At 51.1% G+C, this 14,588-nt stretch overlaps 1 protein-coding gene across 1 annotated transcript; it reads right to left on the bottom strand.

Moving 5' to 3' along the window:
* Positions 1 to 8,695: 8,695 nt before the first annotated feature.
* LOC120645962 (disease resistance protein RGA5-like) lies at positions 8,696 to 10,955 on the bottom strand. Its single transcript, XM_039922661.1, has 3 exons — positions 10,635 to 10,955; positions 9,237 to 10,134; positions 8,696 to 9,145 (listed from the first exon to the last, which is right to left on the bottom strand). The coding sequence occupies exons 2-3, from the start codon at positions 9,972 to 9,974 to the stop codon at positions 8,696 to 8,698; spliced, it is 1,188 nt and encodes a 395-aa protein (XP_039778595.1). The 5' UTR covers positions 9,975 to 10,134; positions 10,635 to 10,955.
* Positions 10,956 to 14,588: the final 3,633 nt, after the last annotated feature.

The following is a 14,588-nucleotide window of genomic DNA, read 5'->3' as shown; positions in this document are numbered from 1 at the left end:
GCATGCAGTCTTTGTGACACTGAAACCAGTCGAAGAACAAGATCATGAGAATTTGTGCTTCCCTTCTGCTTGAGCTTGCCATATTGTCATACCCGGAACGCAACAGTGGTACTGTAGCCTGAAAATTGAATGTCATGGGTTGATTTCGTAGTATATACTTGCCATTTCATTTTCAGGCAGTCTGATCTTACCACCTGCTCCACCAAATCCCATAATTGTACAAAGCTAGCCATCTGCTGAACTGAGTCCATCCTCCACAGGCCTGAAGCCCCTTGTCCAACTCTGGTGCATTATTAGTTCATCCCTGACCACCCTGTCCTTTCTCCGTGACAAGTACCAGAATTTTTCCTTTCTACCATCTCCAGTACTTAGTGCTGTATGATTTGAACTCCAGCAGGTCCAGTCTCAACGTCTTGACAAGGTTGCCCATGAATACTAATTTGAGTTTTTTACCGCTCCAATGCTTAATGCATATGCCACAAGGACATGGAACTGCCTACTTCATTAGTGGTATAGAATACTGATTTGAGTTTTTTTTTTACTCCTTGGTATATATCAACAGGTACTACCGAGACCAGAAAATTATAATTAGGGAGTTACCAAATTTTGTGGTAGCTCAAAAGAATCAAAGGTAAGACCAATGAGAAAATATTGACAACGGCCGTATTAATATAGGGAACTAAAAAAGATTCAGTGGTGTACAAAACCAAATTGCGATCTTTTAAGAGTAGCCAAAATCCAAAACAAAAGAGAGAGGAGAGGTACTGGAGAAGTGGTGATACTATCTGAATTTTTTCTCAAACAAAATATTTCTGATCAGGGTGCATCGTGTGAATCCTTGGTGATTCTGTTCTGTGTCATGCTATCATATTTCACTGCAGCAACATTATGAGACCAAGCAAACAAGGATGGAATATCTGAAGCACAGCTGGAAGTCTTAACTTAGAAATCCTATTACCCAACAAGGAAAAGCAATTGATAACAATGATGGATATTTACCATCTTGCTGAAACAGTTTGTTCAGATTAATCAGTCTACTTCAGTGTCTTGACTGAGTGAGGCCAAGGAGATTAGAAGCAACTTCTTGGAGAAACAAATGTACAGAATTGTTTATAGGACTATTTGTCAATGACCAAGAGAAGGAAAGTGAACTGGAGCATGGCCAGAATAGCTTAGCAGATAACAAGAAACATTACCAGATTATTTTTCTCCGAGCAAGATCTGATCCCTTTATAGACTAGATACTACTGGACTTTCTGGTTACCAAACAGAAAGGATGAACTGAGCGGAGCAGAGCCGAAGGATGCAAAACGTTGTCCATACAAACTGATGTCAGTACGCACGGTGGCAAAATTACTTTTCAAGAAACAGCAAACAGGTGCACTGCCAAGACACGTAAATCAAGAATTACTAAAGAGAAGAGGGAGGGGGGAAACAAGACATCTGAACCCACTATGGAAAAGATACTGAATTTTGCTCACCAAACTGAAAGGATTCAGAAACAGAGGATCCGGCTACAATCGCAGGGAGCACTTCCTACTGAAGCATCATCCAGCGATAAAATGAAATCTTGCAGAAATTCAGTATGATGCCAATTGACCTGTCTGCAGACTCACTAGTGTTCTTGCCTTGCACTGTTGCTATTGCCAGCTCTGAAGTCTGGTGTAACCAATGAACCTTAACAAGAGAGCTAGGAAGGGTGCTGTATTGTCAACCTTCCATTTAACAGCACAGCGAGATTGAGTTAACTCAGCTGTATAGTACCAGCTCGCCACCATCTTCATTCGATTCCCCCGGAACACACGCCATTGGTGAACAGGACATGGCAAATAAAATGTCAATAGCAGGATGCAGGGCATTCCCCCCGCAGAGACCAGGCCAGGCAAAGGTGGTCAGCGCCTGAGCGTGGGCATGGCCAGCGGCAGCAAGGAGCGGGGCCGGCCGCCGGCGGAGCTCCGATCTGGCGAGGAACTCTAGCGGCATGGCTGGCGCTCGCGGACCTGGGCGCTGGCTGGAGTACCCGTCGGAGTCCAAGTCTGACCGAGGAAGATGAAGAGGAGACTCTCTTGATCTGGGCCGCACATGCCCGATCGGACGGCAACTAGGCACCCAGGGGGTGGACGGTGATTCAAATACCGTCCACCCGGACGGTATCCCAAACACCGTCCACCCCGCGGGGTCGCGAGAACGCCATCTCCGCGGCACGCCATGGCTCACCCGAGCGCCGGCGACTCCCGAAGGCCACCTCGGGGTCGCGAGAACGCCATGTCTCGCCGGAGTTCCGGCGACTCCCGAAGGCCACCGCCTATGGATTCTCTGTTCGTGCACACCGTGCCGCCTCAGCCGCCGCAGTTCGCAGGGCGCCGCGGAGCTCCGGCGCAATCCGCGGAGACCGTCGCCGGCGAAGGGAGGGGAAGCTCGCCATGGCCACCGGCTGCTGCGCCTGACGAGGAAGAGGCCCCTGCGATGCACGCAATCCCAACCGCCCACGTCGCATTGGACGGACGGTACGAGCCTAGGGGGTGGACGGTATTTGAACCAGGATGCCATCTCCATCGCACGCCGTGGCTTGCCCGGGCGCCGGCGAGCCCCTGACTGCGACGTACTTCCTCTAGAGACCTTGCAGCCGCCGCGCTGGCGTTGTGCGCTCGCTTGCATGTACGATGAGCACATCTGAGTGGGTCGCGCCGGGTCTCAACTTGTCCTTCGCCGGCCAACCGAGCGGCATTTCTGCAAACACTTTCCGCTGGCTCTCTCCTCCTGTACGCCGGGGCTCCGTGATGAAGGCATGAAGCGAAGGCGTCTGCACAACCACTCCTCGTGCTCTGCTCCATGCCACTCCGGCCAATGGTCAGCACCTGCGCGCGGTGTGCACTCGCCTCCATTCCCAGGCAAAGGAGCAGGGAGCCGCGTGATCAGCGTTCATGGACTGAACAGAGGAAGAGGAAGGGGCTCGCCGATCTTGGCCGTAGAAATCCGATCGAATGGATGGTAGGCACGGAGGGGGTGGACACCCGGACTGTATCTCAAACACCGTCCACCCCCGTGGGCGCGCAAGAGCGGCGTCTCCGCCGCACGCCGCGGATTGCACGAGCGCCGGCGAGTCCCGGCGGCCCCCGCCTGCCGCTTACTTCCACCTGGAGACCGTTTCGCCGCCGCACGCGTCGACCGTTGCCTCTTTCAGCCACGGCGGCAGATACCGAGATGCATGCACGCGCACCACCACCACGCTAATCTGCAAATCGATGTGTTCTGGGCTCAACCCTCCTCCTCGATCGAGTTCGATGCGTTGGTGATGGCTAGCTGCTGCCGATTCCACACGCGCAGGCAGCTTTCGGTCGATCGCCTCCAGTTCTGGCGGCGCGCGCCGCGCGGCACCGGGGCAAGCACAAGGCCTCGCCGAACGCCGGTGCGGCGTTTCGACGAGCCTGTCTGGCCGCTCTCGCTCGCACCACCCTACCGGCCGCCATCACCGCCGAAGCGATTTCTCCTGTCGGAATCTTCCGAGCCACCGACGCACCGCGGCCACCGGCAAGCTGCCGCGAGCCCCTGACAAGGAAGACCCCCCCCCATGCAACACTCCCATCGCAGCCGCACACGTCGCATCGGACGGTCGTTACGAGCCCAGGGGGTGGACGGTAGTTGAAATACCGTCCACCCGGTCGGCATCTCAAACACCGTCCGCCCGTTGGGGTGTCCTCCTCTCCTCTGCGGCTCGCCGGAGCGCCGCCACGCTCAGGGCATCCCTCGCTTCCGTCCCCTTCCCCTGAGAGTCTAGGAGCCTTGCCTTCTTGCATCTAGCCGCCGCCGCCACTCTCCTACGGCGCCTGGGCACGACGCACGCTAGCAGCTCCTGGGTGCAGCTGGCTGGCGGGCCGGCATGGCGCGCAAAACGATCTCTCGTGATCTCTTCTCCGCGTGCTCATCCGCTCGGCGCCCTCGCCTCGCGCCGGCCTCTTGCATGCGCCATCGACCAGCAGAGCCATGAGTATGGCATGGACCGTGGACTCGGGGGACGTGGGGTTGCAGGAACAGGCCGTCGCATGCATGCAGCCATGTTCGCTGGCAATGGCTCCGAGAGCAATTTCGTTCAAATTCATATCATTTGCTATCTATCTATTATCTTATTAGAGCCTCCATGTTCGCTCTCAAAGTCTAGAAATTCCCACGTTAATCGGAGAAAAATAGAAAAATAAAAATTATCCACCACTTCCATTACGATTAAATTAGCCTAGAATACCCCTGTGCCTAATTAAAAATTACACACCAATGTCATTATGAAAAATTAAATATAAAATATCATTTAGCTATGTATCAGTTACAAATATATACTATTAATAAAAACTAAAGATAACAACAATCAATCAAAATAAAAATAATTATCTGCATAATATTATTAAAGCTCAACAAATCAAATTGTTATTATAGTTTGATCATAGTTGAATTGTTTTAATCAACAATAAGACATAATTTATGATAATAAAAAAGATGATGTATGGTAAAAAAATAGTATAACATTTAATTTATGGCGACCAGAGCTCCCATCGGGGCGCCCGCCGGGGACGCGCACGGCCTCGAGGCTCGGAGTCAGGAGCCTTGAGAGGTTGACGAGGAGGATTAGAAGACAGCTTCGTACCGCTGCATCTTGCACGCAGCAAGGTGATCGAACGACGACGACGATCCCAGGGGTCGCGGGGAATTAATTTGAAGACCGCCGCCGCCTCTGCTTCATGCCGCACGCCGTGGCTGGCCGGGGCGCCGCCGACTGCGTTCCGGCCATATCCTTCCCGCGTCTCTCTTCGTAGTCACTTCCTCCGGCGTCGACGAAGCGTGCTCTCCTGCAGCAGCTCGCCGCCGGTCACGCCCTCCGTGTTCCGACCCCGACGAGGATGACCGAACGCTGCGCGCCGCTACAAGCGTTCGCCTCGGTCTCGTCCGCGCCGGCACGCAGGGGCCACGCCAACACGCCGCGTTGCGGACAGGCTCTTGGTTGCTGCCGATTACACGCTCCAGTTCAGCGGCGCGTCTAGTGCGCGCGCCGCGCGGCACTGGGGCAAGCACCAGGCCTCGCCTCGCCGGACATGTCTGGCCAGTGCGGCGTTTCGACGAACATGTATGGCCACGCTCGCACCACCCCGCTGGCCGCGCCGTCGCTGCCGAAGGGAGGAAGCCGCTGCTCCTCCCAAGCCGCCGAACCACCGCGCGCCCCTGACGAGGAAGACGCCACCTGGGACGCGACCAATCTCGACCGCACACGTCGCATCGGACGGACGGTAGGCATCCAGGGGGTGGACGGTATTGAGTTGAAATACCGTCCACTGCACCCGGTCGGCATCACAAACACGTCCACCCCTCGGGGCGTCCTCCTCCGCGGCTCGCCGGAGCGCCGCCGCCCTCAGGGCGTCCCTCGCTTCCGTCCCCTTCCTCGTCAGCGTCTAGGAGCCTCACGCTCTCGCATCTAGCCGCCGCCGCCGCCACTCCCCTGCGACGCGACCGGCTGCTGGGCGCGGCTGGCCGGCATGGCGCGCGCAGAGTGACCTCGGCTCCGCGTGCTCATCCTCCCGGCGTCCTCGCCTCGCGCCGGAAAGGACGATGGTGGACGTGGCATGCAGCAACGGAATCTGAGCAACGGTGCCGCGCTGACTGAAACGGAAACGGCGTCTGCAACGGTGCCGCGCTGAATTTACTCGGCATCGGCATCGGCAGTTCCCACGATTCGATTCTCCATGCAAAGAAGAAAATTGCAGAGCTCGCCGTTGCCAGACTGCCAGGTTGGACATCAAGTCCTGAACAGCTCCCGCTGCCCGTCCATCACAGCCTGAAAATTGGATGTCATAGGCTGATTTCGTACGTAGTATGCTTGCCATTTATTTACTGTCTTTTTTCAGGCAGTCTGATCTTGCTCATCTGATAGTACCACCTGCTGCACGAAATCCCATAATTGTACAAAGCTAGCCATCTGCTGAACTGAGTCCATCCTCCACAAGTCTGAACTCTGAAGCCCCTTGTCCAATCCCGTCCAACTCTGGTGCATTATTAGTTCATCCCTGATCAGCCTGTCTTTTCTCCATGCCAATTGCCAAGTACCGGAATTTTGCCTTTCTCGTCTCCAATGCTTCCTGTTGTATGATTTGAACTCGGGCAGGTCCAGTCTCAACGCCTTGACAAGCTTTTTTTTTTCTTTTCTAGAACACAACGCCCTGACAAGATTGCCCATGAATCGCCACAAATCAAGATGAGAATGCATATGCCACAAGGACATGGAACTGCTTGCTTCATTAGTGGTATAGAATACTAATTTGAGTTTTCTTACTCCTTGGCATGTATCAAGAGGTAAGAGGTACTATACTGAGACCAGCAAATCATAATAATTAGGGAATTCCCAAATTTTGTAGTTGCTGTCGCTTGGTAGTTCAAAAGAATCAAATGCAAGACCAATGAAAAAATAGTGACAGCAGCCGCATTAATATACGGAACTAAAAAAAGATTCAGTGGTTCAAAACCAAAATGCGATCTTTTAAGAATAGCCACTCTTGTAACTCGAGGGTGGGATCCCTCAATTGGCTGTAGACATTCTCTAGAGAGTGTTCAAGGCCGGAACTTTACTTTATCTAAGAAAAAGATCGAGTAGCCAAAATTCAAAACAGAAGAGAGAGGAGAGGAGGTATTATCTGAATTTTTGCTCAAACAAAATATTTCTGATCGGGCCACGGCGTGTGAATCCTTGGTTCTGTTTGCTGTTACCCACGCAGTTGCATCTATGATTATGAGCGGTTCCATATTTATTTATTACGGTGCTACATAAGCTAAAAGTTTTACATGACACTATATTTAATGCTATGGAAACCATGGAGAGGGTTGGGGATGCCCTAATCTTCGATAGTCACCGAAGTAAACAGTTATGTCGGCAGCAGGATGATGCGGCTCAAACGCTCTCTTCAGCAGCGATTCGACCGCTGCTCTGTGTTGATCCAACTCGGAGGCCGGTACCTCCGCATCCTTGTCGTCCACCACTAAACGGACTTGCCGAAGGGTGGCAGCAGGCAAGTGCTCGATGCGAACCGGTTGTTGGGGCCAGACGTAGTAACGGAAGCATATGTCGAGCTTCTCGAGGCTGGGAAGAGCTCCTTCTTGGAAGTCCAGAGTCAGATAAGGACAGATCAAAGTCAAGCGCTTGAGCGCTCGGAATGACTTGCCGCTGCCGGAGATGATTGCCCTTTCATTTGTTGGATATTTACGTAACAAAGTCTGCAATTTGAAGTAGGCAAGGGAAGGCAACCTTGCAACAATGCTGAGACCATCAGCCACCTCACTGACGTAAAGTTCTAAACTGCAGAGTTCGTGGAGGTGAACAATCCACTCAGGGATTCTTGGGAAATGGCAGCTACTTAGATCGAGCTTCCGAAGTCGACGAGGTGGAGGAATCGGTGTGAAAGTGATCGGGTGCACTAGCCTAAGAGGGGGAGGGGGTGAATTAGGCACTAATAAAAACTTAGACCTATGGCTCCAACTAGTTTGCACAAAACTTAAACTAAAACATGCTATCTAGATGTGCAACTAGGTTGTTCTAGTGTGAAACTCCTATCCCAAAAGAGTTTAGCAACTTATAGCATTTCCTATCAAGAAACTATTCTATGAAATTAAAGGCACACAAATTACTAGTATGAAATGCGGAAGCTTAAAGAGAGGGATAGGAGATAGCAAACTCTTGACGCGGGTGTTTATCCCATGGTTCGGTTAGCCACAAAGGCCTACATCCACGTTGTTGTAGCACTCACTAAGAGTATTACTACTCGGCCACTAAGTCTCTTCCGTGAACACAATCACGGTCACCTTGGCCCCGGGTTCCACTAAGGAGCTTCTCCACAAAGGATGGGGGTCTCCACGTCCCCCGCACAAAGTGTCGTCGCCGCTCCACACCAAGTCGGAGGGTCGATGATGTTGCCGGCGAGCTTCACACTCCAAGGTGCCGGCGCACCAAGCTCTTGTTTTGGTTCACTAGAGAACCACAGCACAAAGGCTCAAGGCCTTGCAATCACACTCACTAAGAGCTAATCTAGCACTCACACTTTACAAAGCTAGTGCTATAAGCTAAGGATATGATCTATGAGCTCTTGTATGGCTTGGAGATGTTCTTGGATGTGTATGAGGTGTCTTGGGACTCCAGCAAGCTTCAAATGGCCGGGGTGAGGCGTATATATAGGCCACCAAGTCTTGTAGCCGTTGCTCCAACAATCAGCAAAATTCTGCATATCACCGGAAGAACCGATGGCTCTTGGCGGGGTAGTGTCGGTTCATCCGGTCACTCATAACCCAAAGTAGCCGTTGAGCTTCTGACAGCTGACGCAGTGATCACCGGTTGAACCGATGCTTTGTACCGATGCATCACCGGTTCATCCGGTGCTTAAGAATCTTCTCCTGGGCGCTGACGCCATTGCACCGATGCCATACTCCGATGCACCGTCGGTTAAACCGGTGCTGAAGAAACTTCTCATGGGCACTTGACATCATCTCTTTTCGGGGCGGCCCTTTGGGCCTTACTACGCCTATCTTCTCTTTCTCTTTGTCATCACTTGAACCTAAAAGTCTGAGAATGATCATCTTAACAATCATATTAGTCCAAGTGTTGTGTTGTCATTCGATCACCAAAATCACTCGAAATGGCATAAAAGGTGCCATGTTCGTTACACGGTGTTCAGTCATGGGCCGGTACTACGATGTGGCAGTCATCTCCCATAATAAAGCTCCTGAGGTTGCCGGAGAGCCTTCGCAATGCATCCATGCGCATCTTCCACTCCAATTTATGCACCTTCTCATCATAACAATGGAAAGTCGAGCATTTCTTGAGTTGTCGCAAGCAGGTCAGCTCGGCGATGCCCTTAATATTCTCCGCCGAGCTTTCCAAAAGATCAACGGCTTGTAGGGTGCGAAGAGATCTCAGCTTGCCTATCCCGTCAGGCAACACCAAACCTGATCCTGTATAACTGAGATGCATTAACCGGGACAACCTAACAATATCCGGTGGAAGAGATGTCGGTTTGCCTAGGAAACAATCTGAGATCTCAACTTCTATTGTCTCCAATTGCTGTAGCTCCCCAATTTGATCAGGTAGCTTCACATATTCTCCAGTTGTACTGCACACAACCTTTAAAAACCTTAGCAGAAACATCCCATGAATACCAGTGAGATCTAGCCTCTCACATGCAGCAACTTGGAGGTGAAGAACTCGGACATACTTCAATACCAAAAAAGAAGGCACAAGTGACCCCCCTGAAAAGTAAGACTGATCGAACATGCGACAGTGACCCCTTGATGGCTGCCAGTATTGCGCCATCTTGTTCACCATCATAGCAAATAGAGACTCGGCGCACCCTTTTATGTTCCCCTGCCACGACTTCTGGGCCATTTATCACAAGGTTGAAATTCTCTTCTGCGGCCTTGGATCTGATAAGATCAAGCATTATATCATGTACTCTACAGGTCTCTACCTCATCGTCCTCCATCGTCCAAGGTTGGATCATGCTCATGTTGATGAGCGCGTAGAAGTAGTCTTCTGCAACATCCACCGCATCGCGCATACGAGTCCTACTCACAAAACCTTGAGCTACCCATTCCCTCAACAACGTATCCTTTTCTATCTCGTAGTCCTCTCTATACCGACCAATATCAAGTAGGCATGTCTTAAGATGGTGAGGGAGATGCCTGTAGCTTAGATCCAATATTCGCTCCATTTGTTTCAGTTCATCTTGGTCTCCTTCAAACATGGACACCAAAGAATTCCTCACAGAATCCCATCTTGACCTTGGGTTATGAGCAAGAAGGCTTGCTGTACTGATAATAGCAAGTGGCAAGCCACCACATTTTTTCAAAATATCAGCTGAAATCTCTTCTGGTACATCTAGGCCAGCTTCTTGAGATCCAAATATTCTATTAACAAATAGTTTTCTTGAGTCCTGATCACTTAGTGGTTTCATCTTATACACATATCCTCTGCAGTGTTTGCAACAGTCATCCGCAACGGAGAGAATCCTGGTAGTAGTCAGCACACTAGCGCCACAATCATTTACCGGGAAAGCACATTGAATAACATACCATGCTGAGGAATCCCATATATCATCAATCACTAGGAAGTACCTGGAAATATATTGAATACATGGCAGGCAGTAGCAAAATCTTAGTAAAGCTGGTAAACGAAACAGGCCGCAAAGGATGACTATTCAGGTTTTAATTCGGAGATTTTTCTAATTCTTTTTGTTCTTTTTTATTTATTTTGTACACATTGCGGTTGTGCTTATGTACTTTGATGTCTTGGCGACAGGTACTATGGTGCTTGTTTCAGCCAGTAATTAGTGGGTAGATCTTTCAGTTTTGCTTCCTCTATTCTTTGAGGCTTCCTACCGTTTCTAAGTTGAGCATATGACTAGTTGGCTCGTATCATCTTAGCAGTTAGAAGATAGATACATTGTGCTGTAAACGGGATATAGATTAAGTTCTTTCTTGGCGAAGAAATTTTTATCAACTCCCATTCATCCTCTTCGGTCACCATTTCGATCCTACACTTAATTACTATATATAGTCCCATCACCATATAGGCCGGCTGATCATGCATAGCAGAAAGGGTGAGTGATACGTACCTCTTGTTTCGAAGCAATTTGTGGAGTTCGTCAATGAGGTGCTTTTCATTTAAGCTTGTTGCACTGGAATCATAACCAAGTTCACGGAGAATTTCCTTGAGAACGCTCTTGGCGTCAGGATTCCGACCCACAGAAACAAAAGCTCTAGGATGGAACTGATTATGAAGCTTGTCATACACAACCTTGGCAAGTGTTGTCTTGCCCAAACCTCCAAATCCGACAATAGAGATTATCTTGAGTTTCTGTTTTGACACATCCCCATCCTTATCAGAGAGCCATTTGATTAGCTCGTTTCTTGGCTCTTTGATGCCAACGAGCTCTTTTTGATCTGTGTGAGGAATGTGAGTACTCCATCCTGCCTGTGATGAGTGAATTGTCAAACGTATGGTGTGATCGTGCGCTTGGTCTATGGATTGCAGGTACACGGGCGTCGAGTGTCGACGGGGAGCTGCCGTGGAGGTGCTGTGGCCGATGGACCGTGCGGTGGACGGCGGTGAAGGGCAGCCGGGACCGGAGCTCGGACCGGGCGGCAGCTGTGGCGTCCACTCCTGGATCGAGGGCGCAAGCGGCGACGGAAGGCGGGTTTCTTGGTTTGGGCCACAAAACCAAGGAGGCGGATAGCGGTTGAAGACGCCAAGTCATGGAGGCACGGGCGTCGGTCTCGGGACTGACGGAGGCGACGGGCGTCGACGGCGTCTAGGGCCTCGCTGCGGGCGAGGAGGTGACGGGCGTCGGGCGGCGTCTAGGGCCGTCAGAAGGCCGACGCGGGAACGGCGTATAGGGCCACGGCGTGGAGGCGGGAATCTTCCCGCGCGAGGAGTTTTGGCGGTTTTCTCAAAACCGGCCACCTACCCGGGTTTCGCGGACCCTCCAAAACCGCGGACCAGATCTTCATCAAGATGACGGCATCGTGGAGAAGACTTCATTCCGAAGAAAGAACCGCAGCCGTCAGATGGGATCGTGTACAGGGGGATACTGCAGACCAACCGGTCTGACCGGTCCATGGAACCGGTCTGACCGGTCTCCGCGGGTATAAATACCCATCACTTGTATTAGGTTTTTGCGGCTTTTGTAACTCGTCCGAGGATTGCTTGTTTCTCCAGGCCGCCGCCCCTGTGTCTCTCTCCCCCCGTTCTTCTCTTTAGAATAGGATTTGCTTATGGATTTGTGAGACTTTGTATTGGATTTGATTGGGAAAGGAGGCCCCATCCTCCTTGTGCCCTCTGGGTTTTTGAATCAATCCAATCCCATCTCTCTTGTGCTCTTTTGTGATGGATTTTTGTTTCATTTTTGGTGCACATGATCGTGACGGTTCATAGAGCTTTTTGTAGTGATTCCCGTACCCCTAGCCTCGTCCCAAATCCTCTGGAATCACGAGTTCTCACGAATTGAAGTTTTTGAGTTCTTGAGAAAACCCCAATCCTTCTTGATCTTCCCTTAAATTCTCAAAATTCTTTGATGTTTTGGGAAAGATCTCTTGGGGATATGTTCGCAGGTTAGTTGCGGAGGTATCCTCCAAGTTTCACTGGATTTGGACTTCGTTTGCTCGAGATTTGCCATTTGGAGCTTTGGTTGCGGGCTGTCTGGGAGCGACCGGTCTGACCGGTCTGTGTAACCGGTCTGACCGGTCTGGATATTCAAAATTCCAGCCCGACCGGTCTGTGCTAGCGGTCAAACCGGTCTAACTCAGCAGAGCTGCTGTTTGAGAAGATTTTTCGCATCACTTTCGTTTCTCTTCCTAGGGGTTTTTGCTTAGAGATAGCTCGTCCATAGCTACTCTCTCACCCTAGGTTCGAGGGTTTGTGGTGATTTTCGGGATATAGGCCGACGGATCGATTTCAAGAGAAATTTTGATCGGCTCACATTCACCCCCCCTCTGGTCGCCAGTTTCGGTCCCTCAATTGGTATTAGAGCTTGGTTGAGGTTTTCAGTACCTTAACCGGTTCGAAAACCACTTGGCGACTATGGCGAGTCTTGGGAAGATCCCGTTGTTTTCCGGCGAGGACTATGCCTACTGGAAGGTTCGCATGAGATCCTTCTTGCAGAGCTTGGGAGCCGAGGTCTGGGATATTACCAAGAACCAGGCTTACGTGGTGCTTGCCGCTCGGGTCACTCCTCTTCAAGTGACTGAGCACGAGGCTAATGCCAAGGCTGTCAATGCCTTGTTCGTTGGCGTTTCTCGTGCGGAGTTCTCACGCATTTAGGGTTTTCAGGAAGCCCACAAGATTTGGATGTGCCTTGAGAACTACCACGAGGGCACACCTCACGTGAAGGCTAGACTGTTCGAGACTCACCGGCATGAATACGAGAACTTCACACAGGAGCCGGGTGAGAGCATTAACTTGATGTTCAGTCGTTTTCAGTCGATTGTGAACAAAGTCAATGCGAACAGATCTGCTGATGCCCTTGAGTACACAGAGCACGAGAAGGCCCTCAAGTTGCTCTACGCACTTGACCGCTCTGTGTGGGATCTCAAGGTGAACACCATCATTGAGTCTGCTGGCTATGAGACTCTGATGGTGAACGAGCTTTTCAGCAAGCTCAAGGCCACAGAGGTGGATAACCAAACACGAGCCAAGCTCAATGGTGCCCCTCCTTCCAAGAGCATTGCTCTTGTGACTGACCCAGGTGGATCGAGCTCTAACGCTAACTCTGCTCTTGGCTTTTCTCTTGCCTCTTTGCCTTCTGTTACAGATGAGCAGCTGGAGACGCTGGGCGACGACGACTTGTGCCTCCTCATCAGCAAGTTCCAGTGCGTCTACCACAACAGGCAGAGGAAGAAGAACCCCGGGTGCTACAACTGCGGCGATTTGAACCACTTCATCGCCGATTGCCCCAAGAAGTCCGGCGGTGGCCAGAACCACCACTTCGACTACTACCGCCACCGCGACCGTGACGAGGGAGGCTCCAACAAGGAGCTTCGGCGCCACAAGCACCGCCGTCGTGACCGGGGAGGACGCTTCGACAAGGAGTCGCTCAAGAAGCGCTTCCAGTACAAGGCCAAGAAGCGGGAGAAGGCCTTCCTAGCGCAACTCAGCGACCTCGACAAGAGCTCCGACACCGACCGCTCTTCTTCACCGACTTCCGACGATGATGACAAGAAGAAGAAGAAGAGGGACAAGGAAGCCACCGGCTTCATCGGCCTTTACTTGGCAGCCGGTCGGCGCAAGGGCTTCTGCACCATGGCGGGTGAAGCCGATGGTGCTCGTGCGTCTTCAGGTGGACATGCTACACCGATGCACGCCGACTCTTCTCCTAGATCCGAGAGTGATTCAGAGGTAAACTCCACGATTGACCTACTAGATACAGAGGTTAGAGAGTTGTATGCCACTCTCGACAACCATAAAAGGCTGCTTAAGGAAGCAGCTAGAGAGCGTAGAAAGCTTAGGGCTGAGCTAGCTTGTGCTAGGGAGAAATCTAGTGAGGATGAGTGCGCTGGCTGCATATCTCACATGAACGATCTTGTTGCACTCAGTGCCAAGCATGATGAGAACGTCGCGAACTTAGATGTTGCTAAGACTTCGCTTGCTGACGTGTCTCATGAGCTCGCTAAGGCCAAGCATGAACTAGAACTGGTTAAGGACGCTCCTATTGTTAGCGATGTACTTGAATGTGATGAGTGTCCTATCTTTAAGTCCGATCTAGCTTCGTTGCAGTCCAAGTTTGCTACTGTTGTGTGCGAGCTAGAGGAGATGAAGTCTAGGTCAGTTCTGCTTGGTGCTTGCAAGGTTTGTCCCACGCTTAGGTCGGAGTTAGAGGAGAAGAACGCTTTGATCAAGTCTTTTGGAAAGACTAAGGTCGTAGAGTCTAGCCCACCTATTGACTGCTCTGTTTGCCCTGGATTGATTGCTGATCTGGATAGTCTTGTGGTAGAGAAAGCCAACTTGGAGAATGAGAATACCTATCTTAGGGCGATTCTAAGTTGGGTTTCTAGTAGTGAGCCGCAGTTGGGCA

This window comes from Panicum virgatum, chromosome 8K (genome assembly GCF_016808335.1).
Source record: "Panicum virgatum strain AP13 chromosome 8K, P.virgatum_v5, whole genome shotgun sequence".
Taxonomy (NCBI): domain Eukaryota; kingdom Viridiplantae; phylum Streptophyta; class Magnoliopsida; order Poales; family Poaceae; genus Panicum; species Panicum virgatum.
This window is presented reverse-complemented; position numbering and strand designations above follow the sequence as displayed.